The sequence below is a fragment of the Poecilia latipinna genome, unplaced genomic scaffold, assembly GCF_001443285.1.
Source record: "Poecilia latipinna isolate Pla-1442-1.1 unplaced genomic scaffold, P_latipinna-1.0 Scaffold1014, whole genome shotgun sequence".
Taxonomy (NCBI): domain Eukaryota; kingdom Metazoa; phylum Chordata; class Actinopteri; order Cyprinodontiformes; family Poeciliidae; genus Poecilia; species Poecilia latipinna.
Window position 1 is genome coordinate 176,312 of NW_015113630.1, and position 23,695 is coordinate 200,006.

At 39.0% G+C, this 23,695-nt stretch overlaps 1 protein-coding gene across 9 annotated transcripts in view; it reads left to right on the forward strand.

Moving 5' to 3' along the window:
* The window catches only part of LOC106958771 (neural cell adhesion molecule 1-like), a 60,655-nt gene that overhangs the window by 11,448 nt on the left and 25,512 nt on the right, over positions 1–23,695 (forward strand). For 6 of the 9 annotated variants that reach the window (XM_015050848.1, XM_015050849.1, XM_015050851.1 and 3 more), the window contains exons 4-12: positions 174–311; positions 782–899; positions 1,669–1,829; positions 3,368–3,510; positions 9,615–9,644; positions 16,174–16,324; positions 19,284–19,468; positions 19,582–19,678; positions 22,354–22,521. In XM_015050848.1, the coding sequence (XP_014906334.1) occupies positions 174–311; positions 782–899; positions 1,669–1,829; positions 3,368–3,510; positions 9,615–9,644; positions 16,174–16,324; positions 19,284–19,468; positions 19,582–19,678; positions 22,354–22,521 (1,191 nt within the window). The remainder of the gene's footprint in view (positions 1–173; positions 312–781; positions 900–1,668; positions 1,830–3,367; positions 3,511–9,614; positions 9,645–16,173; positions 16,325–19,283; positions 19,469–19,581; positions 19,679–22,353; positions 22,522–23,695) is intronic. The other 3 variants (XM_015050850.1, XM_015050856.1, XM_015050855.1) reach the window with 1 other exon arrangement.

Sequence of the window (23,695 nt, forward strand, 5' to 3'; positions counted from 1 at the left end):
GCCAAAGAGAAGCATCAAATGTTTTTTTTTTTATAAATATTTATTTCATACACATCCGCATGCAGAAAAGACAGAATATGACCCTTTTTTCTGTTTCTGTCAGGCCTGAGTGGAGTTGAGTATTTCTGAGACGTTAATGCCTGATTCTGCATTTGTCTTTTCTTTCCTTTTAGTGCGCTACAAGATCATGGATAATGGCCACCTGCTGATACGTGGCATCAAGAAGGTCGATGAAGGAATGTATAATTGTGAGGCTCGTGTTATGGCCAGGGGAGAAATTGACTTCCGGATGATAAAGGTCATCGTTAATGGTAAGCACTCCATCTGCGTCTACTTTAGCGCTCAGCATGAGCGCTTTCCCAACAAGTCGCCAGTTTGCTCATAATGGAGGGATGTGATTAGGAAGACTGTCTGTCAGAGGAAATTTGCTCTTTTAAAGCTTAAGATGTGGCTCGTAATATTCGGCATCTGTCCACCTGTCCTGCTGCGGCACTCGGTCTGCTCACGGTTTGAGAAAAGCACGGGCATGTGTTCAGCCTCGCCCCGAGTCTGTGGGAACGCCGCTCTTGATTTTTATTTTCCTCGCTCTGCGGTTTTTGATAATTAGACGGTGGCTTCACTTCAGCTTTTAGTCCAAATCACCCCAGGCAGAGGTTCATAGAAGCATGAAGGATTTTTTATCACAAATATTAATCAAAAACTTAGGAGTGATCATTAACATTACCTGCAAGCTGACCTGTAACTTGCTTTCCTCTAACTTTTTGTCTTCTTTCTGTTTCAGTTCTTCCCACAATCCGTGCCAGGAAGTCTGAAGTCAACGCCACAGCAGATGTTGGTGAATCTGCCCTGTTGGCCTGTGACGCAGACGGCTTTCCTGAGCCCACCGTTACCTGGGCACAGTATGTCATTTTCCCTTTTTTATTAATGAAAGCACTATCAGTAATCATTGGCTTTAGGTCACATCAGACTACATAAATACACTGTGGGGAAACACAAAGTTTAAGTTGGGGGGGGGAATGACTAAGTGTAGTGTTTTTAAGGTCACATGCCTGAGCTTCTCTGCAGCTTAACACAGTTGTAGCTTATTTTGAGAGAGACAAACAAAAGGCCGTCACTGAAGAAGATGATGTGATGTTTCCGATCTTATTAATGAGAAGTTTAGTGGAAGGAAAAAGAATATTTAAAAAGACAGATCTCTACATAAAATGGCTCGATCAAATAATTTGGGTTTCACATTTTTAATTGAAGTATTTGAAGTAAATTAACTTTTCATTGTTCCATTTATTTATTTATTTCTCAAATTTCTTTCACAAACTTGTTTTTTTTTTCTTTTTACAGTAATTAGTTTTAAATAAAATAATTTAATTCACTAGTTTTGATATTTGATTTTTTGTGAGATAAGTGAAAGAAATAACACAACTTCATCCACACATTCTGTAATAACGTGGTCATAATCCCAACTAAATGTTCTAAAACAGATGAACAGAGACAGTTTAGCTTCCAGGCTTTTGGAAAAATAGGTATTAGAAATAGAGATGAATCCAAGCCTCTGCGGTCCAGTTGTCTGTGTCTCAGTAAGATCAGTTTTTGTAGGCTGCTAAAGGTGTTTGAGCAAAAGTCCTGCGCAGTGAACCCGCTGCCTTTTCCTTTCTTTTCCCACCTCTACAGTAACAACATCGTCCTTGAAACGGGCGACAAATACAGCTTGAACGAGGATGGCTCTGAATTGGTAATAAAGGAAGTCAGAAAGGTGGATGAAGGAGATTACACTTGCATCGCCAAGAACAAGGCAGGAGAGAAAACCGAGGAAGTCAGCCTGAACGTGTTCGGTAAGGGAATATCTTCATTCCCGTACGTTTTTTTTTTTTCTCTCTCTCTCTCCGTGTCATTCTGGCCTTCCCTGTCGCACTCATTGACATTTACTGCACACTCCTTTCACAGCTTTTCCATTAGCTGGATGTAGCCGTACACAACATGAAGTGCTCAGCATGCCCTGTTGAAAAGTGATTAAAACACCCTTCAGGTCATTTTAAACATGTATCAGTGTAGACTTTGACCCTAGAATGTAACTAACGCTGATTAAAAAATCTCTCCGAAACCTTTAGGCGCCCTAATGCTAAACTAAGCCACCAAATAGATATTTGTTTTAAATAGGGTAATCAAATATTAATAGAAATTTTAAATACACCAATGTACTAAATTAAAGAGCTACAGTATTTCTCCTGTTTACGAGACATCTGGTTGTCACCTAGTCACGTGTAGTTTCAAATCTACAGGAATCTGATCTGTAAAAACCGAACTGGGTTATTTGTACAGTACATAGAAATTGTTGAAACATATTTTTAAGGCAGGTATTGATGGCACTGATAGAGGGTTATACTTGGACTGAAATATTCTACAACGATTCAAGAAACCTTTAGCCTTCGCTTTGTGGAATAAGGGAAATTTTATTTTATTTGACATATATTATAGATGTATGGCAGAGCAGAGCAGCTGGGTGAGATGGAGGAGGATGCTGATCAGACGATCAGCAAAACAAAATATTCTACTGATTAGAAACTCATTTTCTCTTACAACTAATTTTTGTCACTTTTAACAAATGTGTAAGCATAACATTTTCAAACAAGATTCAAGTTTCTTTGGATCATTTATCAGATTTTTATTCATCATATTTCTGCAAGCTCTGCTATGATTAAATCTGTAATTTAGTTACTCATGATTTCTATTGGTTTATTTTCATGGATTTATTATATTAATCTAACAATTTTGAATCGTGTTTAGTTAATGTAATAAATTATTAGTTTTTATTGTTTGTAAAACCAATTTGTTTTTGTTTTTTTGTATGTTTTTATTTACCCACATTTTCCAAACTTTTCTTCCCAGACATTTATAAACTTCAGTCTAATTAGCTTACACAAGGCTTGTCACAGAAAATCAATCATTTGTAGTTATTAGAGAAATTCAGTTTTGAAGAGGATGGAAAAGCTCTTAAATAAATAAGTGAACAAAGACTATACATTGGTTTGTTTGTCTTTATTGTAGCATTTTAAGTAACTTGAATGTCATAAACAGTAAAGTGTAAATAAGCTGCAGAAATCTGTTCAGTGTTCAAACATTTGTTTCATCAGACATGCAGCTTCCAGAGGAAACGTCTGTATCAAAACTAAATTACTTTTAGACTTGTTTTGTTGCCTCAAGTATCCCCCTCCCCCCAAAGAAGGGGGCAAATTTAGATTGGAGAGACGCTAAAACTTTGTGAAGGCAGAGCGTTTCCACAGAGTGAAATCTGAAGGGTAGACTGCAACAAACAACACCCCCCGCTGTGTCCTGAGCGGAAAAGCATTAATATGTTCTGTTCTGTTTCCAGTGCTGCCGAACATTACCTACTTCAACAACCAGACTGCCTCCGAGTTTGATGACGAGGTCACCCTGACCTGTGAGGCCTCGGGTGACCCCACGCCCACCATCTCCTGGAGATTTGGAAACAGAGTTTTCACTGAAGGAGAGCAGGTACGGCTTGTTATGTTTCACTTTTCACTTGATAAGGGGGAAGCAGTCCTGCCATTAGCAATTTTCTAAATGTTTCTCATTATGCACAGAGATCAGAGCATCATGTAGGAATACTTCTTTTTTTTTTTGACCCTGTTGGAGAGGATATAAAATGTTTCCATGCCTTTCTTGAAATCGCAAACGCTTATGAATCATTCAGACATTTTGTCGTACCATTTTTATGTATCATTTACCTGAAAAACAAATATGTTTCAGGGAAAACGTTGAAAAGCTGCAACAACCTGTTTGCATCAATATGCACAGCCTTAAACTGGCAATTGAGTTTCAGAATCCAATGAAAGTTCAGCTTAGTTTGCAGAGAGAACAAAGATTTCTAACTTTTATTTATTCTCCTGAATGACCTTTGGAAAGCACTGACCATGTGGCTGACTGTTATATATAAAGCTATTTAAATCAATAAATGAAATGAATAGACTAGAGAAGCAACTGATGCGATGTCGTGACAAAATAAAATGAGATGAACACACAATGCTCACAACTCATCATTCCAGGAAAACCCTTTAACTGCCTTCATCAATGGCCATGCTAACAAGCCTTAGCATTCACTGCTTGCTCTGCTGTGGGGAAGGGTCTGAGAGCGCATACATGAGAGTGATTGACAGCACCAAGACCCTCCTCCCTGCTCTGATTGGTTCTTAGTAAAAGAGTTTGATTTCCAGTACAACATTTACAAATTATGTCTCATACCATGCTATTGCATTTTTTTCATTTACTAGTCTACATTTGTGTAAAAAAAAAAAGACAAAACAAACAAAAAAAAAAACATGCATTTTATAAAAATTACCTACTACAACTTTTCAAAGAAAAAACTTCTTAGTGCGACCAGGATGTGTTCATTTGATCATTGATGATCAATTTTTTTTTCTTTTTTTCTTTCCCAAACTGTTTTGACTCCATTTGAAATGTTCAGGATATAAAATATGTCATGTCACACAGGGAAGGTATTTCTAAAACGGTTTATCATGCGCTAACTCATGTGCGTCACAAGCGCCTGACAACAGGGGTGTCTTTAATACCAGTGTTTAGCAACTTTAAAGATACACTAAAGAAACTCAGAGATATGTCATTTATCACAATGTGAATCCAGTACAATTATGCTATTTTGCTGTTCTTGGGCATAATCACTTGGAATGCCTGGTGAAAACAAGACATGGCTCAGTTCCAGCAGACACATCACAGTCATTTAGTCACCACTCTCCTCTCGGTCTTTATTCCGTCTTGAAAATGACTTCAGTAAACTGTATCTCCATCGTTTCCCATCCAGCAGGACAATCATCTCAAATTGTCTCGCTTCATTTCGTACGCCGACCTGCAATCATTTCATCAGCTGAATTTGCTCATTGTAAACTCCGGAGTCTAACGGCTCTCTAAACTCGTCACGGTCTTCTCTGGAATGGTTTTAATTTTTAATAGATTTCATAGTGAATGCCAGAGGCAAGTGTGCAGTTTGCTATAAAACCAATTTCCAGGCAGTTCTGTGCTGTGATACTTCCCAGTGTTAACACTCCATCTATCCCTGTTCTGTGGAGGTTATTAGCTCCTATAGAGGCTGTTTTTGTGGAAGTGCTTTGAGAAGACCCTACAGGAAAATTATGCGTGAATACTCTAAAAAGGTGAAAATTAATTTTGTTGACATTACTCCTAATTATTGCTTTTATTCAGGTTATTTTTGCCTGCCTGTGCTCATCCGCCGAGTGCTATAATGACCCACTTTAGAAATGAGTGGGCTCATTTTTTGGAGATGATGATCATCAGGGAAACTAGATTACGGTTGTGGTTTTGATTTATTAATATTTTTAAACGTGCATTTGCTTAAGAGCAACAGTCCTGCAACTTTTAGATGCGTCTCTGCTCCAAAGCAGCTGAACCAAATGATCAGATCAGCTCCTCAGACTGGCTTCAAGTCTGACAAAGGCCAGTAATGAACCGTCTAAAAACGGCTGTAGTTCAAATATGACATGGTGCACTTCATTTCAAAATGCAATTTAAAAAAAAACACATTTTAATGGAAGTACTCAAACTCACATAACAAGACTACTTTGTATCAAGTTAGAAAGAATCAAAGGCATTTCAAATCCAATTAAAATAGAAAAAAAATAAAAAAATAAACAATTTAAACCAATTTATAAAATAATGCCGTTGACAAATACTTGTCTGTCTTAGTAATCCTGGCTGCTTTTGTCAATGTTGCTGGCTTTGTAGTTTGCATGCTGACCATGCATGTGGTGACAGTGGAGAGAAATGGCCCCTTTAATTGGGGAGAAACCTCCAGCAGAACAAGGTTCAATATGATTCAGTATGAGCTACAAGATAAACACAATACACTAAAGGACTTAACTAAGAGAACTTTCTACAGAAAAGCAAAAAAAGAAAGTACACAAAGATTACAACAATATCACACTTAATGGCTCTGTTCCAGAAAAAGAAGTGATCCTGGGATACGTACACAAAGTATTTCAGCAAAGGATTCTTCCCAACAATTGTTTCAGTTGCTTAAATGAACACATTCAGTTTTGTGTGTTGTTGCACTGTTACAGTTCAGGAAATGTTCTAATAAAAAAATAAAAATAAATAAATAAAAAAGATGTTTTTTTTGGAGGCTCTGCTGGTAAAACTAATTTCTGTTTCTCCAAACTGAAGTCAGCCAGAGGAAGGTGAGATTCATAACCTCTTTATCAAACTCTCTCTCCAAAGAATTGAAACTGTCTCTTTAAAAGGTGAGAACTGTGGGTAGCACTGATCACTGCACTGTGGCATCAGCGTCTCATCCAAGTGTTGTTCCTTATTAAAGTTTGGTAGTGTTAAAAAAATATCCGTCACAACAGTCTGTCCTGACAACATGTGAGCAGCAGATGGTTGAGTTGCTTCAGAGGCTGCAGTAAGAACCATAATCACCCTGCTGCAGACTTAAAAACAAACATCGGTTTGTGTTCCAGCTTATATAAAACAAAATGGCTGATATAAGATTATACAAGCAATAAACGCAAAGTGCCAGTTTCTCATGCATCAACAGTTCAGACTGAGCAGCTTGTCTCCTGATGGTTGGACACTACATGAAAAGAAAACACAATTTGGCACAAAATATCCTCGGAACTCTTGGTCTTTGAGGCCACTCCGTCAAAGCATTTTTATCCTGCATCATGAGATGTGATTATTATGTAAATGATGCTTCACATGATGGAGGCATGAAACGGCAGCTGTGTTATTCTTGGCACAGTGCACAGTCAGTGCACTGAACACCTGTCCTGTGGCGTCCCAGAGGATGTGCAGATATTTAGGCCACAGTGGCCTACTTTGCTTTTCATGCCTTGTCCGCTGGTCTCCTGTGATGGATGATGGGCTAAAGCTGCAGCACGAATCACATTTTAATATCGAATTCAGATCTGAGAAATTAACCAAACGATCATTGGTCTTGGTTAAGACAATGGGCTTTACTGTAGAAAGAAAGAGTTAGAATATTAAATAAATGAATCATAAAATGTAGTCATCATATGCAAATAATGTAAAGCAAATAAAAAAAACTGACATGATAAAAGTAAATTAAAAATAAAAGCTTAATTCTACAAAGATGTCTAGACAGCTAGATGAACTATCTGGTTTCTTGTAAACGCTGTGCTTTTTAGCCTCATTGATTCTGGTGAAGGCTGTAATCTGACCAACACACTCACCCAGTGACCACATAGTGACTCTAAACCTGTAGCTGAGTGTCATCAGCACTAATATTCTCAGAGACATTGTACTCCATACTCTGAAACAAGAGTAGCACATGGAAGTTGAATAAAAGTGGTCAGAGAACGAAACCTTGAGGAACCCCTCATGTAATCTGTGTTCACTCTGATTTCTAACTACTAAATGACTAAAGCAGCTCCATTTGAGTAAGAAGGATTGGAACCAGTTTAGCACGATACCAGACAATCGCATCTGTTTCTGAAACTGCTTTTTGTAAAATTCCTGCGAAAAATGTAAGGCTATATATGAGTCTGTAATCATTTACAACTGTGGTTTGATCCTCTGTAGATCACACATGAAAAGAAGTGCAACCTGCTGGTATTTAAATATCATACAATCCTTCATGAAAGTTTTAGAAGGCATAAACGATGATCAGAAACTTTTCTCCAGATACGAATCTCCAGCCGCCATCCTTGGTATAGAATATTCCAGACATTTAGTGTCTTTGACACAGCTTGCACATCCCCAGTTTTCTCTTATTAACCGTGCAATTTATCACTGCCAGAAAGTGGAAGCAGTCACGGCTGCATTGCAAGTTTCTGAATCTTATCTTCCACCTGCACGACAGTCCTCGCCTTGCCCATCGCTGCTCACAGTTGTCAACAAATGTCCCCCATTCACAGCCTGTCACAACCCGCCTTTATTCCTATTTATCACTGTCACAAATGTTTCGATTTTATGTTGGCGCACTCTGAAATTTCCTCTAATCATGTGGTGATGGTTCTGTAATTTCCACTGGATTGTGATTCATTATTAGGCTTCTGTTTATGACACTCTGTCGTCTGTTTTCACATCCATCAGACTTGAAGAGGACAGTTTCATTCGTAATGATGTCCAACAGAAGTGCAGTAATTTAACATAACAGCCTCTACTTTTTTTTTTTGTTTTGTTTTAAATTAGTCTTTTTTTGTATTATTGTTTTTTAAGAAAAGCACGCTCTGACATCACTGTACAACTTCAAATTTAGGATTTCCATCGTCAAGTTGTGTTTCCTGGCCCACCCTGGAAGCAGACAGCGCTGCTATTAAAGGAAACGCTGATTAGGAAGAAAACACGTCTAAATGCCTGCAGCGGCTCACCTGTAATTAGTTTCATTGCCTTTTTTCCACAGCGTGGCCAATTCCTTTTTATGGTACATTAATTAATAAGCAGCTAAGAAGGTCCCATTCAGCATAACAGAACTAAGCTCCACTCTGGCGTTCTAACTGGAGCTGCTTGGTCTCCGTTTGCAGCTCTGATTCCCTGATTCCACCTGAACATCCATTCAGATGAGAAAATAAATCTTTACCTCTGATTAATGTTCAATAAAATGTTCAATAAAATTAGATTAACTGCAGATTGGCAGGCGTGTTGTTTGATCTCGTTTTAGGTGTTTATTCTGCGTTGTTCTCCAGAATATTCTGGAGCAGAATAAGCTTGGTTAAACTTTTATTCAGTAAAATGTTCTTACTTGTTACCATAGAGACTCTTTATATGTGATGACAGTTAGGATGATTTCTGTCTGTGTTTGAACTACAGTCCTCAGCAATAAAGGTGACTTTAGTTCAGTTTTTTTCTGTTACTGCTTCATTTGCTTTCAGGTACAGATACTAGGTCATAGTGTTTTTAGAAAATTAAGCGCACCTTTAGAGCAATGAAAACTGCTCTAAAGGGAAAGTTTTCATTGCTCAAAAGCCTCGTGTGCAAAGGATTTTGTGTACAAGTTCTTCTTACTTCATCCGAAGTGTAGAAATCGACTGTCATTGACGTCATCACAAAGCAAAAAGCTGGATGAGGCCTTGAGCTTCTCTCTGCACCCCACAGCATGGGGGAACCTGGGGAGGAAGGTAAATTAGCATCTCTGAGGTTCACTGTAGCAGAACGACGGCAAAGAATCACCAAGTCTGCTTGACAACCAAATATCTGAAGGCCTTTGTGTGCTGGGGTTGCTCTGTTTCTCTGTGAACGATCAGTTTTATGAAACAGGAATGAAAATAAGACGATCTCTATTGAAAATCGCCCTTTGAGTTTAGCTGAAATAATTACGCTCTGCAGTCAAGACCTGTTGCACAATTTTCTAACTCATAAAGCAATTCAACGGATTTTTAATACTGTTTTTAATATATTCTAACAGCCTAAACACGAGATGTACTTTGATGTTTTTGATGTCAGAAAGTAATTTTCATGGAACTTCAGCGTCCTGCACATGAGACGTGCATTTTGGTGCTGAAATATTCAGAATGAGGGAAATCCATTCTGCCGTCTGTGGATCCTGCCTCACAGCTCATTCACTCCTCTGTTTCTGCCTTTGCTTCCTCTGTCTTTGTTCTTCCCAGGCATCTTGGACGCGACCAGACAAATATGAGGTATTGCCAAAAACTTCATAGCCCAAAGTCAACTAATAATACCCTGAACTTACACCCCAGACTTCCCCTCCTGTTAACATTTCCATCGCAGAGCAGAGGTGTTGTAATTTAGCCTGCATTTAATATGCTTTAGATTTTAGCTGTACACTTAATGTGTAGGTCATTAGGCACGTAGTGCAGTTCATTTAATCCAATTAGTTCCAGTACACATTTAGACTTACCCTATTTAGTTGTCGCTGTTTGTTGTTGTTGTCGGCAGACTTGATCTCGCGATGGAGGCGCGATCTGAAAGCAATCTGAGCTATTTTCTCCTGCTGCAGGGTCTGCTTAGTTCTCGGCCTTTAAAATCATTTTTGGGAAATGAAAATAAAGACTCCTGCTTTTTGTTGTAGACAGATCAGGAAGCCGGCGGCATGGTGCTGAATAAACCACGGTCTGCTCTGCTGTGAGCAAGCCGTGAGTTGAACTCGCGTAAATCCTAACACAGTGCTAGAAAACGCTGCGCCTCCTGTTAGGGGCCAGGGGCCGGCGTGTTTGGCTTTAACTACACACTTGGGTGACTCTTTCAGTCATTTGGAGCCTGACTGTGAGACAGTATGTCCAGATGACAAAGATGTCTCTCCTTTCCCGAGAGGTGTGTGTGTGCATTTTTTAGTTTTTCCTTCTCCAGTTTTTCAGATGCGTATGTTAGAAGAATTAGTTCAATTTTGTTAGCGACAACATTTATTTTCTTCTGACTGAAAGCATTAAAAGTGGGTTAAATCAGGATTGAAGCTGGATAGGAAGGATCATTTGGACAGACAGTGAAAAACTCTGAGGCTTTGGTAGAAAGACGTGGAGCGTCTCCACAAACCAGAGGAAAAGATCTAAATAATAGATTAGCTGGACACTAACAACCTCACTCATCCCACTAAAAATACACGTGTACCTCAGTTAAACTAGCACATCACTGAAAAGTGAATTTATCTCAGTAATTCAGTTCAAGAAGTGGAACTTGTTTTATCTGAAAAGTGAAATATTAACTTTCTCACAAAGTTACAGTATTACATCAGCCCAATATAAAAAAAAAACAACAAACAAAAAGAAAACTCACTGTTCGGTTTGGGCTCCTTTCTCATCAATCAATGCATCAGTGCGGCGCTGCCTGGATGAGGTCAGCCTGCGGTTCTGCTGAGGCGTTCAGGAAGCCCCGGTTGCTTTGACTGGACCTTCAGGTCATCTGCATTTGTTGATTCTCATGTCTCATGTTTGGACAGTATTTGGACAATATTGCATAGATTTTAAAAGTCAGACCATTTTGCTGGTGTTACCATAGTGATTAATTAAACTGCTTTGTGTAGAATGAATCTATGTTAAATAAATTCCAGTTTTTTAAACTGAATGACTGCAAAGAATGGTTTTCTAATTATATTTACCGCCTGCTAGGTGCATCTGTGTTACTAAGACATAACTCCTCATGTACTAAGTGTCACCACATGCAGAATCCTAACATCTCTTTATAGAAAAACATACAATTAGCTTCTGACCTGTTTTAATTAAGTCATGAACCCACAGGGCTGTAGATAACCACCAGGATGCTTAAATTATAGAAAATTATGTTTCTGTTTGACACAAAGGAATCCCAGAGTCTGACCATGACCGAGTCACCATGGTGATTATTTCACCGGATCAGATTTATGGATTTGTGGGCCAAATGTACATTACATGCAGTATAATTTAATTTTTAGTGGCTTTTTTTTTTTTTTTTCCCCCCTCTAAACCACAACCCCGTGGTCACTCTGGGACATGAGCAGAATATGGAGTTTATGCACAAATATCTTTTTTCCGAGCTAACAGTATTTTTTTTTCCTTGTAAAAATGTTTTTCATGACTTTTATTTTCTAGATGGTTTGAGACCCTCTGGTCTACATGTCATTTTCTTCCTATTTAGTTTTGTGTATTTATTGTATCTCTAACATGTTTGGAAACACAAGGCATCTTAATGATCAGATAATAATACAACATGTTCTGTATTTCTATAAATTAGGTAAGTGATCTTTCCATCAGATGGGTGAAATATTTCCAATACATTCTGTGAAAAAAACCGTTAAACACCCAGAGACAATCATACCATTTGGTAAGAACTTGAATGAATTTGGTGATGAGTGTATATTTAAGAATTGGTTTCCAAGGAGCTGAAGCAGTCTTAGTAGACTCAACTGGTGGCACAGTGAGTGCAGATAGAGTCACAGGCAGTTTCTGGAGCATCAGACGGTCAGTCAGACAGTCAGACAGTCAGACAGTCAGACGGCCATCTTAGAGGTTGGCATGGAAGTACATCAGAATTCGGTTGTTTTGAAACTAGATTGTCACAGTAAAATCGGATATTTTTGTACTTAAATGTAGAAAACAATGTGTTTAAAAAGTAACAGAGAAGAAACAAAGTGAAAGGGCCTAAATAGGCACTGAATGGTATTTACAGCCCTTAATGGAGATTAATGACTTCAGTTTTTGCGTTTGCATGAACCCAGGTGGTTCCATTGTACGATCAGCTGGAACCTTAATTTCTGGCAATGTTGTCATTTGAGTATATGGGCCATCCTCTGTGTCCACTGACCTTCACCAATATGGCTGACTTCACCATCTGCCTGTAACTCTCTCTCTACTCACATTGCCGCAACTTGTGTCAGATGTGCCAACCAAATACAGGTCAGCTCTGTCCAATGCAGTCCAGTCATAAAGTTTGAAAAATATATATATAAACAAGTTTATTTTACTTCACAATTCTCCACTACTTTTTAGATCCCCCAATAAAATACACTCCTTGAGAAACTATTATTGAATGGGTATGAAAAGAACTGCAGGTTCCCTGTACAGTCATTTTAGATCCTAATTACAATTTGGTTAAATCAGATGAATCCTTTAAACTGATTTAAAGGGTCTAATGTAAAATAGAAAAAAAAATAAAAAACATTATGCAAGAATGTCTACAGCTGACTGGTAGAACTTTTTCTCTGGCTGAGAGAATGGCAGATGACCGGGTTAAAGTATGATCATGACTGCAGTGCTATTCCTCTCTGTTTTCATTGTATTTCTAAGTTCCCTTTAAGAAGCAAAGGAAACTTGACCTTTAAACAGGAGCTTGGTTTGATCAATAATAATCTGCTTGTTAGGAGACACTGGGTTAAAAGTGCTGGATGGTTCAAGTGATATTTCATCAACATTAGAAAAGGTCAAACAACCATCATATATATTCCACATGGATTTGGATGGACCAAACGTGACTGTAATATCAACTTCATGAAGAGGTAGCACAGAATCCATGGGTATACTTCATCAAAACTGAAGGATTTAGAGATTTAATTAGATTTAAAAGTACTCTAAAATCCCAGTCATTACATTCACATATCTTCAAAGAGTCATTGTGGACTGTGATGTTGCTGAGTGTTGGACTACTCTTTTAGGCAGCTGACCAGAAGTGCACAGCAATAAGTCAGGAGAGACAGCTTACTCCACCACTTCCTCTTGCGTCTCGTCAGAAAGACTTCAGCTCTTTCTGATAGAAAGAGCTTTTTGTGCTCCACCTACATCTACTGGATAAAAAAAAAATCCTTTAAAGATTGACAAGGAAGTATTAGCATAAATTAAGCATATGTAGATTGAACATAGATTAAGCTTCAGTCTACAACTTAAATATCCACAGGTCTTCTGAATAGAGAAGGACTTTTATATTGCCAAGATTCGTTTTTTCCAGAATCTGGTAAAGTTCTGGAAGAAATAATTTCTTCATATGCCGCGTGTTTCTGACAGTACTCCTAAGACATGCAGAATCGGATGCCTGTTTCTAGGATATTTTAATTTAGTTTGCCAACCTAAGCTTGTGCTAAATGCTAATTTCTCTCAAAGGAAAAAACATTTGAATAAATAAAAAAATAAAAAAAATCCCTGTAGCGAGGTTCTTGCTGTTTTTGGAAAAACAAAAAAAAAAAACAAGTTTGATTCATTTCTTGTTCTTAAATTACACCCAAACATCCATGACCCCAAACAGGAACAACCAGCTGTGTTAAATGAATGCATGCATCTCCAGCTCATTTGACCCAAGGCTCTGACTGTAAACAGGGATGAAATGTGTTTTATACAAATATATATTCCATGTTTTTAACTCTGCTATTCAATAAGTCACATTTTCAGCAGAGCAGTTTCATTTATGTTTTGACTTTTTTTTTTTATGTGAGACGTTCTATAGAATTGAGAAGATTTTTTTTTTTTTTTTTTTTTTTTTTTAGTAAAAAATATTTAAAAGTTGCTTACATGTTTATCAACCTCAACAATGATCAAACAAATCCTAAGTTTGGTAAAAGCCTGCATGATGATGGTATGGCTTTAAAAGCGTCACTGACACAACAAAAACCACAAACATGATTTAACGCAGCAATAGATTCATTTTAGCAACGAACGCTGTATTTTCTGTTTCTGTTTTGCTGAAAAGAATTGCTGTAATTTATCTCTGCAGGTGTTTTGAGAGCACAATGTTTCTTTTCTATAGTGTGATTTCTGACATTTTAAATAATATACTGGTCATCTCTGAAACAAAATCCCATGAAGAAAACATGGCAGTCCGTACCGTTACTGAAATCAGTTTAACGTGGAATAAAAGCTGATAGATTTACATCTCTCTTTTTTTTTTTTGTTGGAGTCGATAAATTAATTATTTTTAAAGGTCTGCCCATTCACTTCTGTTTCTGCAGTCTCATTAAAGTATTATTCCCCATTAACCTTTCTGTTTTTGCATTTAAACAGCCCTCATGGAGCAAGGGAGACAAGATTAATGCTGCCCTTTTTAAAATGTTTCAGGACACTCCTTTAGATCTTTCATTAAATAACAAAATATTTATGCCACATGTGCATCTCATTTTCCTGCAAAAAAAAAATAATGCTGTAATTCCAATACTGAAAAATAAGGATAAATAAATATAAACAGTAACGACTAAAGCACAGAGTGTGCTTGAATTATTAATGGAACATCGTGGAAGCTGGAAGGAAGATGTATGTCTCCTGCTGGTGTGTGGGAAGAAAAGTCGTTACTGTATTTATAACTACTGGAGTTTTTGTACAGCCATACCATTATTATTCATTTTATATTGCTCTATTGTATGTTTCATTGCTACTGGCTGCTGTAAGTTTTGCTGCAGAATTTCGCGGCTTTCAGAAAGTCTATATCAATGAATCTCACCGTGCTTATATAGACTGCAGATGGGACGGAGAGAGAGGGAAAACAGGCTGCATCATAAACCATCGTGATGTACAGCAAAGATCAAGGATCAGGCCAGGTGCATTGCTCTATTATAAAAGCGAGTGGAGTACTTTGAGTAAACTCGTTTGTCAGCTGCACACCTGTGCAGGAGCTCCGAGTCCTCGGCAATGCGGAATAGCAGCCAGGGCAATAAACAGGATCCTCTAATGAAAATGAAAGAGGGATTTAACAAGCTAATTTCCCTCACTGCTTTTATGCCGCTCCAGCTGTAAGTATGCAGCTTGTAAACCTGCAGAAAGGCCTCTAAATAAGTAGGGACGCTAATCAACTTCAAGAGTTTACTGCTCGGGGCTTTGTAAAACTTGTGAGGCGTAATTCACTTAGAGCCCCTTATAAGTGCAGATAGATCCATACTGTAAGGAATTTGACCAAAGAATTGATACTCTGTGCTTCTTCTTTAATTTTTTTTTTTTTACAGTGTTCTAGTTCTAGTGTGAAGATTTGAACCTTCTTAACAGCAATTTTTAAATCCATTTCGGTCTAAAGTTTACATTTGTGGTGAAAAGACAGACAAACTAACAACTCCAGATTTTTGTACATTTTGTGCAGGTGTTTGGTGGACCCCTCGTATTTGAGGGGCTTAGGGACCTCAGGCAGCATTAATGGCTGAAATCCTCATATGCTTCTGACTTCTCTTTAAAAATGTTTACAACTGTTTATTTCAATGGTTCAAACTACAAATTTACCTTAATATACATTAACATACACAGTGGAAACCATCTTTGTACTACTGCAGAATCTAACATCCACTGGATCCACCAAGGAAAATGAGTGGCACTCCTGGATTGGCCACTTTGCACAGAAAAATCGGCAAATACTTAACTACAAATAGGCCACTGTGCTCAGTTATTCACAAACGTTCCAACTTCCATTTCTACGTTTTTCAGCATCTGCCATGGTGCAATCTGTGGTGTGAGCTTTTGCATACCCATACGTAGAACCTGGTAAAGGCGGGGTAAATAATGTGCTAAATGTTAAAGTGAAGAGGAAAGCATAATGTTTATGATTGTGGTGTTGTTCAAGTTACAATAACATAATAATTAATGCATCGGATATCAGTAACTTCAAACCACCACCAGGTCAGTCAACATTAACTCAACAGGTCATGATGTGTTTGCACAACTAAGTCAACCAAAACATCACTTTGCTTTTCGCTCTCATCTCTTGATTGTAACTGGTTTCTACTGAAGTCACGTGTGTTTATGTGTGTTTAATTCCCTATGTCTTTCTCTATAGAGCCTAGACAGGAACGTCGTAGTACGAAGCCATGCGCGGGTGTCCTCCCTCACATTGAAGGATGTCCAGTTCACCGATGCTGGTCGTTACCTCTGCACTGCCAGCAACTCCATCGGCGAAGACAACCAGCAACTGTTCCTCGAAGTGCGCTGTAAGCCATACGACTTTCTCTCCGCCCTTCAGTTCATAAAGAAACACCAGAGTCATTCATAAATACAATTAATTCATCTATTGAATCGTTTCATGTGACATGCCTGGAAATAAAAATCTTTATTTTTTTAAAGGTGTTTGTTATCTTAACACCTTTAAGTGTTAGATTATTTTGTAGGCCTGAAATAAAATCACAACTTTAGATACAAATAAGGACATAAACAGGAAATGAAATTTTTTCCCAGACCAAACAAATGAAATGGGAACATTCCAGTTTCTGCTCACCTCATTTCATCAAGATAAATGGTTCAGCAGCGGGCCGGGTCAGTGGTACCACTGTGATTTGTTACCAATAGAAACAAAGACCCACTTTCCAACCTCTCTTTAGGGATCTGGTGCCATTTTTAGGATTTTTTAACAGCTGTCTTTTTTTTTTTTTTAGAACGACTCCTTTTTCTTTTGATGCATGTAAAATGTCACTGTGAGACTTGTGGATGACTTGGATTGAGCACTAAACAGAGAGAATTTTGGTCAGGGATGATTTTACAGGGCAGGAATGCCAGAAGATTCATCCAGAGATGATGAAGGCTGACAGCCATCCAGCTACTGACGGATCTCTTCTCAGACCTCCAGAGATACTCTGGCGGGGTGGGGGGTGATGACCATCAAACCTTAAAATCAGAGACACCAGGGCACTATAGCTTTCATCCTCTAAGAAGAACAACAGTGAACCAGATCTTTACCATTGTGAACCTACTGAAGGGGTCATGGCAGTTTGGTTCTCATGTTCACATGTGTTTTGTGGATCTGAGAGAGGATTATGATCCTGTCCTATGAGGGATTTTGTGGATAATCTTGTAGAGCATTCAACTTCAGGGATGCTTTTAAAAACTATCTGGGTGTGTCCCTCTTTTTGGCACTTAGTCGAACTTGTTTCCAGCACAGGTTGAATTAAGGCTACGGATAAGGATAAGAAGGGACTGGTTTGGGAACGTCTGGGTCTGATCTTTGCATTGTATGGTGCAGTTGGCATCTTCAACCCTTGACTCTCGGCGTGCCCCAAAGCTGTTCACATCTACTTCACAAATGCAAACCGGGCAGTATGAGAGTCTCCCCCTCCTGCCTTAACCAGAAGACTTCAAGTATTTGGGTGTCTTGTTCAGAGTTGATAGAAGGATGGAGAGAGAGATGGGTAGGCTGACTGAGGCCATATCAGCAGGAAAGAGACCATGACCATGTCATGGTGAAGAAAGAAGCAAAGCCCTGCGGTTGTTTATGCTCGGACTCTGAGCTACGGGCATGATTTGATGGAAAAGATCCAGGGCACAAGAAGCTGAGATGGACTTTCTCTTCTTTGTGATCTCGGTGGGATCTCAACAATCTTTAAGAGTGAGGAGCTTAGAGTCGAGTCACTGAGGTAGTCTAGGTAGTCTCATAAGAATGCCTCCTGGACATTTTGTGAGCACGTAGTGCTAGAAGGAGACCCCAGGGCAGACTCAGAAAGGACTCTATGTCCTGGAAGGACTCTGTATCCCTGGTGGTTTAGGAACCCTGTGGAAGGAGCTGGAAAGTGAAACTGGGTAAGAGGCATGTCTGAGCTTCCATCCTAGGCTGCCTGTTACTCTTGTAACTAGACCTCAAACAACTGGAAGATAATGAATCAATTGCCAGGATGTGATGGGTTGTTAAAAATCCTGCTGGCTCAATGTGGTTGGCCAAGAAAATTTAATCTAATATTGAGATCTATTCCTAAAAGGAGTGAAAAAGACAATCACTGTCTAATTGGACTAATAATCCCTGAGCCTATTGTGCTTTAAAGTTCAGAGATGTGATCACAATGCACCATTGATGGAGCTCTTTGAGGACTTGCAGTTAGCCAGTGTAATCACCAAAACAATCAGGCAGCTGAATCAGTGTTGCCAGGCAATTATCGATAAGAAAGGTGCTTTGTTTTGAGTGCAGCTCTCACTCCGTGTCCTCTGTCTCCACTCCGCACAATGAAGATGTAATTCAAGTGCTGGGCCATCTATCTGCCACACAGCACGATCCATTTTACTGGGCTGGGTTTATTGAGGTTTGCTGCTGAGAGACTGATACAGTAGCAACCTGGTAAAAAAATGTTTCTCTCCAAGCCTCATTTTCTTAGCCATGCAGGTTTGTTTAGCATTATTGTCTTTCAAATTTGTTTTGTGGTACCAAGTTTCATTTTTACAAACTAGTCTTAACCAAATTTAAATTTTTTAGATCAAGCATTACAAGGGATGCAGCAAAAATACTGGAATGTAATAAATACGATGCTGAATGATGAACGAACGTCTGAGATTGAGACTGAAAATATTTCTATTTCTCCTTTATGAGGCCACTTGGAACCAAGCTAACTATGACTCACAAAAATCCATAGAACTCAGTGGTGTCTTTAGAAATAAAAACACCACAGAGACCTGAAATGCTCAAACATTGGCCCTGCATTGACCTTACCTTTTATCCATTGTGTATGTAGTATGTTCATTGCAGCCATGTTTGGGTTTTGAACTTAGGGTTGCTCAAGGACCTCTGACTTTACATGTTGGAACGCTAATGTCAAGCATCCGCTTTGTTGGCTTCAAGAATTGGGACTTAAACCTTAAATCACCTTGAGTAATTGCTTGAAAATCCATGGGATTGTGCATAGTATTGACTCTTAACCTGTGGCAGACTTCTTGGAACATAATAAGTGCCAAGAGTGGTCATTGGTTTTCAATTGGCAACTGATGTCTGGGATATTGCTTTAATAATGGAAATGAATAAGCAGCATAACAGAAGCTCCTTGGATTAAAAGGTTAGAGATTTTACAAATTTGTAAATCAATAACAACCCAAATGATGGAGCATACAAGTCGATCATCTCCTGTTTAGGAATGAATCTGTTTGGAATATTTCCAGATGTTTCATGTGTTCCGTCTTTTCTTTCTATTCCTTTAGATTCTCCAAAGATCATGGGCTCAGTGGCAGCACACACATGGGAAGGAAACCCAGCCAATATTTCTTGTGAGGTGGCAGCCAACCCCAGAGCCTCGGTGGTTTGGTTCAGAGACGGCATCGAGCTGCCGACCGCTAACTCAACCAACATAAAGATCTTCAATACCCCAACCATCAGCATCCTGGAGGTGATGCACCAAACATCTTTGTGTTTCTTGCCTGTCCTGATGTACATAAGAATGAAATAATGAAAAAAAAACACTGATAAGTTTTCAGCTTTTTTTTTCTCTCTCTCTCTTAGATCACACCTGAGTCCCAAAACGACTTTGGGAGCTACAACTGCACAGCTACAAATGTGATAGGCTCTGAATCCAAGGAGTTCATCCTAATCCAAGCAGGTTGGTTCACTGAAAACACAAATGGGGATAATTAACATGTCAGTCTACATGGACAATGAGTCAGTGCAATAAAAGCAAAAACTTCAGCATTCAACAAGGAAGAATGTTAGAATCTGCTACAAGGAGCATCGTCAACGAGTTAGGCATCAGCCAATGAATGCACAGCATAATAATAAAGAATGAGTTACATTTATCATCCATTTTCACGGCTGCAGGAAAATAAAATTCTGCTTTGTCCCCCTATAACTAAAAGTATGCATTATGTTTGTTTCAGAAAAGTGTGAACAGAAAGTAAAGTTGCAGGGAACCTTGAGATGTTCTGCAGCTCCGTCTGAGCAGCAGTCAGTGAGAAAAATACTGAAATCACAGCAGGCTCTGCCTCTAAAGTCTTTTCTTCTCCTCTGCTGTGAATTTGGTCAGGCCTAGCTTCATTCTGCATGCAAATTGCTTTGGAGCCCTTGCAAACGATAGGTCGCTCAGGATCTCTAAATGGTGTGTGGCCGAATTAATTGTGGTGACACCCTCGGTGCCATTGTGTTATATCCTGTGGGCTCTTTGAGGTAATTTCCTTGCTTCGCTGTAAAACTTCATCAGTATGACTGAAGTGGCTTCCTCCAGTGGCTGGCCCTCCCTGCTTTCTATATGTCTCAATAACATGCACACTGAAAAAAAAAAAGTGTTGGACAATTAAAACATTTAATGTGCTGGAGGATTACACGTTGGAACCCTTCAGAATGCGGACATCAGCAGCAGCTCCAGACTGTTTAAATGATTAGCTTAAACTTATTTCTCTGCACCATTTATAGCTGCTAAAGAGGCTAATGTGGACTGTGTTCAAACAAGATTTAAACCCTAAAGCCTCTCTAGTGCCCCCTAGAGATTACAGCAGTTTTTGCATTGAACATGACAGTTATTCAAAGAGAACATATTGTAGCAGCTGTTTGAATATTAAAGTACAAAAATTAGCATCACTGGGTACAGAGTGTTTCACATTAAACTGTGTTCATCAGTTAGTAGCCTTTCTATTATTAAAGAGATACAAACAAAAGCATATTCTGCTTTAGAAGAGACCTGTACTACACTAGGAGACAGACAGTGCCTTCTGCTTTTATTTCATTTATGTATTTTATTTATTTTTTTATTTTTTTATTTGGAGCAGCTTAATGCTATGCAGAAAACTTTCAAAATGACAAGTCCCACAATTCTTGGTGCCCCTGCTGGTTGCAAATTGAGCAGGCCCCCAGGACAGCACCTAGTTCTCTCCTCTAAAAACTAGCATACAGTTAAACTCAGTTCAGCTTATTTGTATAACACCAAATCACAGCATGTGTTATCTTAAGGCACTTTGTAAAAAAAAAAAGAAATTGAAGTCCAATTAGTTCATTAAGTTCAGTTCATTACTCAGATCAGTCTAAAAAGCTTGCACCGAGTCCTCCTGGATGTAATGACAGTAGACAATCACTTGTGTTGTCATTGACTTTCCAGCAATCCCTCACATCAAGCATGCAAACAGGAAGAAACCCCCAGCTGAGCATCTTTGTTCATTCCTCTTCCATCACCCTGTATCCACTCTGATTTCTTTTCCTCAGGTTTTCTAAAAAGTTTATATCTGTGAACAAGCTTTCCAGTGTCTTTGGCAGAAAATTGACCCACAGCATACCGACTCCTCCATCATGCTTTTCCACACATTAGTCATTGGTTTTGAGAAAAATGTCAGTCTTCCAATTCCAGTTAAAAGTCCTAATAGCATTTAGCAAACGCCATCTGTTTACGTTTGTGATGGTAAGATATAAAATCAGATCAGATGTATCGGTTGTAGTCCTCTGCAGTCCTCAAACAGCGAGGCATGAAAATGTTTTCATCCTCCTCCCTGTGTGTGTGTGATGGAAAGATCACACACACACAGCTTATTGTTTCAGAAATAAGCTGAAGCAATAGCATCAACACACATCCACCTTATCTGAATAAGCATGTTCTCTCATCTTTCCCAACTGTGTAACCACTTAGCGGTGCGCCAGGCAAAGAAGTAGTCATGGTTTACTAATTAAAAGTTTTGAAACAGTATTTTAGGTTATATAATAATAACATTAAGATAAGATTAAACAAAGGTTATTAAATGAAGCCAACATCCACCTGAGCATCTTCCCTGGAGAGAATAAAAACAAAGTTAGCGGCGTCATATGGAAGGTTAGTCTCTGCAGAGCGCTGCTTACGAGACCAAATCACTGAGTCCTTTAATCATGGCTCAAAGTGCATCACAGGCGGGATCTAAACTGTTGCTGGAAACTCATTATGTCATGTCTAACGGCTCCTCTGTCATTTGGTGACCGGCGTGTTTGTGGCTCCTCGGTGGCATTAAATGCAGTTCAGCTGCAGCAGCAAGCACAGGGAAGGTCTAATGAGACAAACATGCAGCCTTGTTATTAAAGGAGGACCTAATTTCTGATGTTTACCCAAACAGAGGTATCACTTCTGCAAACTGCTGCTAACCTCAGGGTTCAAATCTTTCTGAATTAAGGTGTTAAACTGATTCCCTCTCCTGCACACAGTCAATTACTGACATTTATTTTACACTTTCCTAAAACTTCACTCCCAAAAATGGCAAAACAATAATTTTATCCAATAACGAACTTTTTCAATCTGAGGTTAATTGTTTTGTTTTGTCGTTGCTACAGAGGTGCCGTCGTCCCCTAAAATTGAAGAAGTGCAGCCGTTCTCCAGCACGGCGGTGGTGGAGTTCGAGGAACCGAACTCCTTGGGTGGAGTGCCAATATTAAAGTACAGAGTGGAATGGCGTTTGCCTGGGAAGGAGTGGAAAAGTAAGGAGTACAAAGCTGAAGACGGTGAGCATTTTTTTTTTATCTCCCTGGAATGCATCTCCAACTGGAAATGAAACTCAGAGAGCAGCAGGAAGATTCATTCTGGATTTTTCACTGTGTTTGATAAAACAGCATGTAGACTGCTGCAGACACACAGTTCTGCTCCATGAGGTTCAGTGTTGAGGTAAACAGAGAGTCGAGCCTTTCCTACATTTCCTCCCGAAAGTTGCTTAAAAAATGTATCGTAACAAAGCGCAGCAGCTATTGCAAGATGCCCCGGGTGATCAATTAACTCACGTTCAGCCCTGTTTTATGATTTATCACACATTGGAGCTGACATCAGAACCTTGTACTTAAGATCTCAGATAAAGCTTCAGTTGGTTTCATCGGACCACCCAAAAATTGTTGCTTAGTTTTAGTAAATCTTTCTCCGAAAGACCATTTAGTTGTGCTTTCTTTTTCTACAGCTTCCTCCATCTACAGTAACTTTTTCCATGAAATCTGCTACATTTAACTTTTAATCAGCCTTTGGGATCAATAAAGAATCTTGAATTGAATTTGAATTGCTATGATCTTGTGACGATATTGTCAGCACCCAAACAGTAGTAAATATGTAGACATTTTCTGTTTGCATATCTACTTATGGACGTCTATGTTGTGCATCAAGATCTGCAATTTGAATGTAGACCTTAAAACAAACATCTGTCCATGTAATGAAACAGTTGCTGTTTACATATTTAATAATTGACTAACTGAACCCTTAAAATCTTTCTGCCAGCTGATATTTACATGAAATTACCCAATTATGATTTTGTTTCTCCATCACGATTACTCTGCTGCTGCATAGTTATTATTTAGCTCCAAGTGGAGAAGCTTCTCTTCTCAGTTTCGAAGTGCTGAAGTGTTTCTGTACAGCCGTTTGGTATCAGCAGGTAATCCAGACATGACAGTGGCTGACGTCAGGACAAGAGGTAGAGCACAGTGTAGTGTAAATGACAGCGGGTTCAGATGCTGACAGGCCCCAGATAATATCCCTGTCCCAATGACGGCTCGCAGCGCACACAAATCTGGATGCTTTTCGTCTCTCCTGCCACATGGGACGTATCAGTCAGCGGCTGACAGGCTCAGCTGTCAGCGCCAGGCCCGAGAGCCGCCCGTCATGCAAACATGTTCGCGAAGCCCAACACGCGGCTGAACA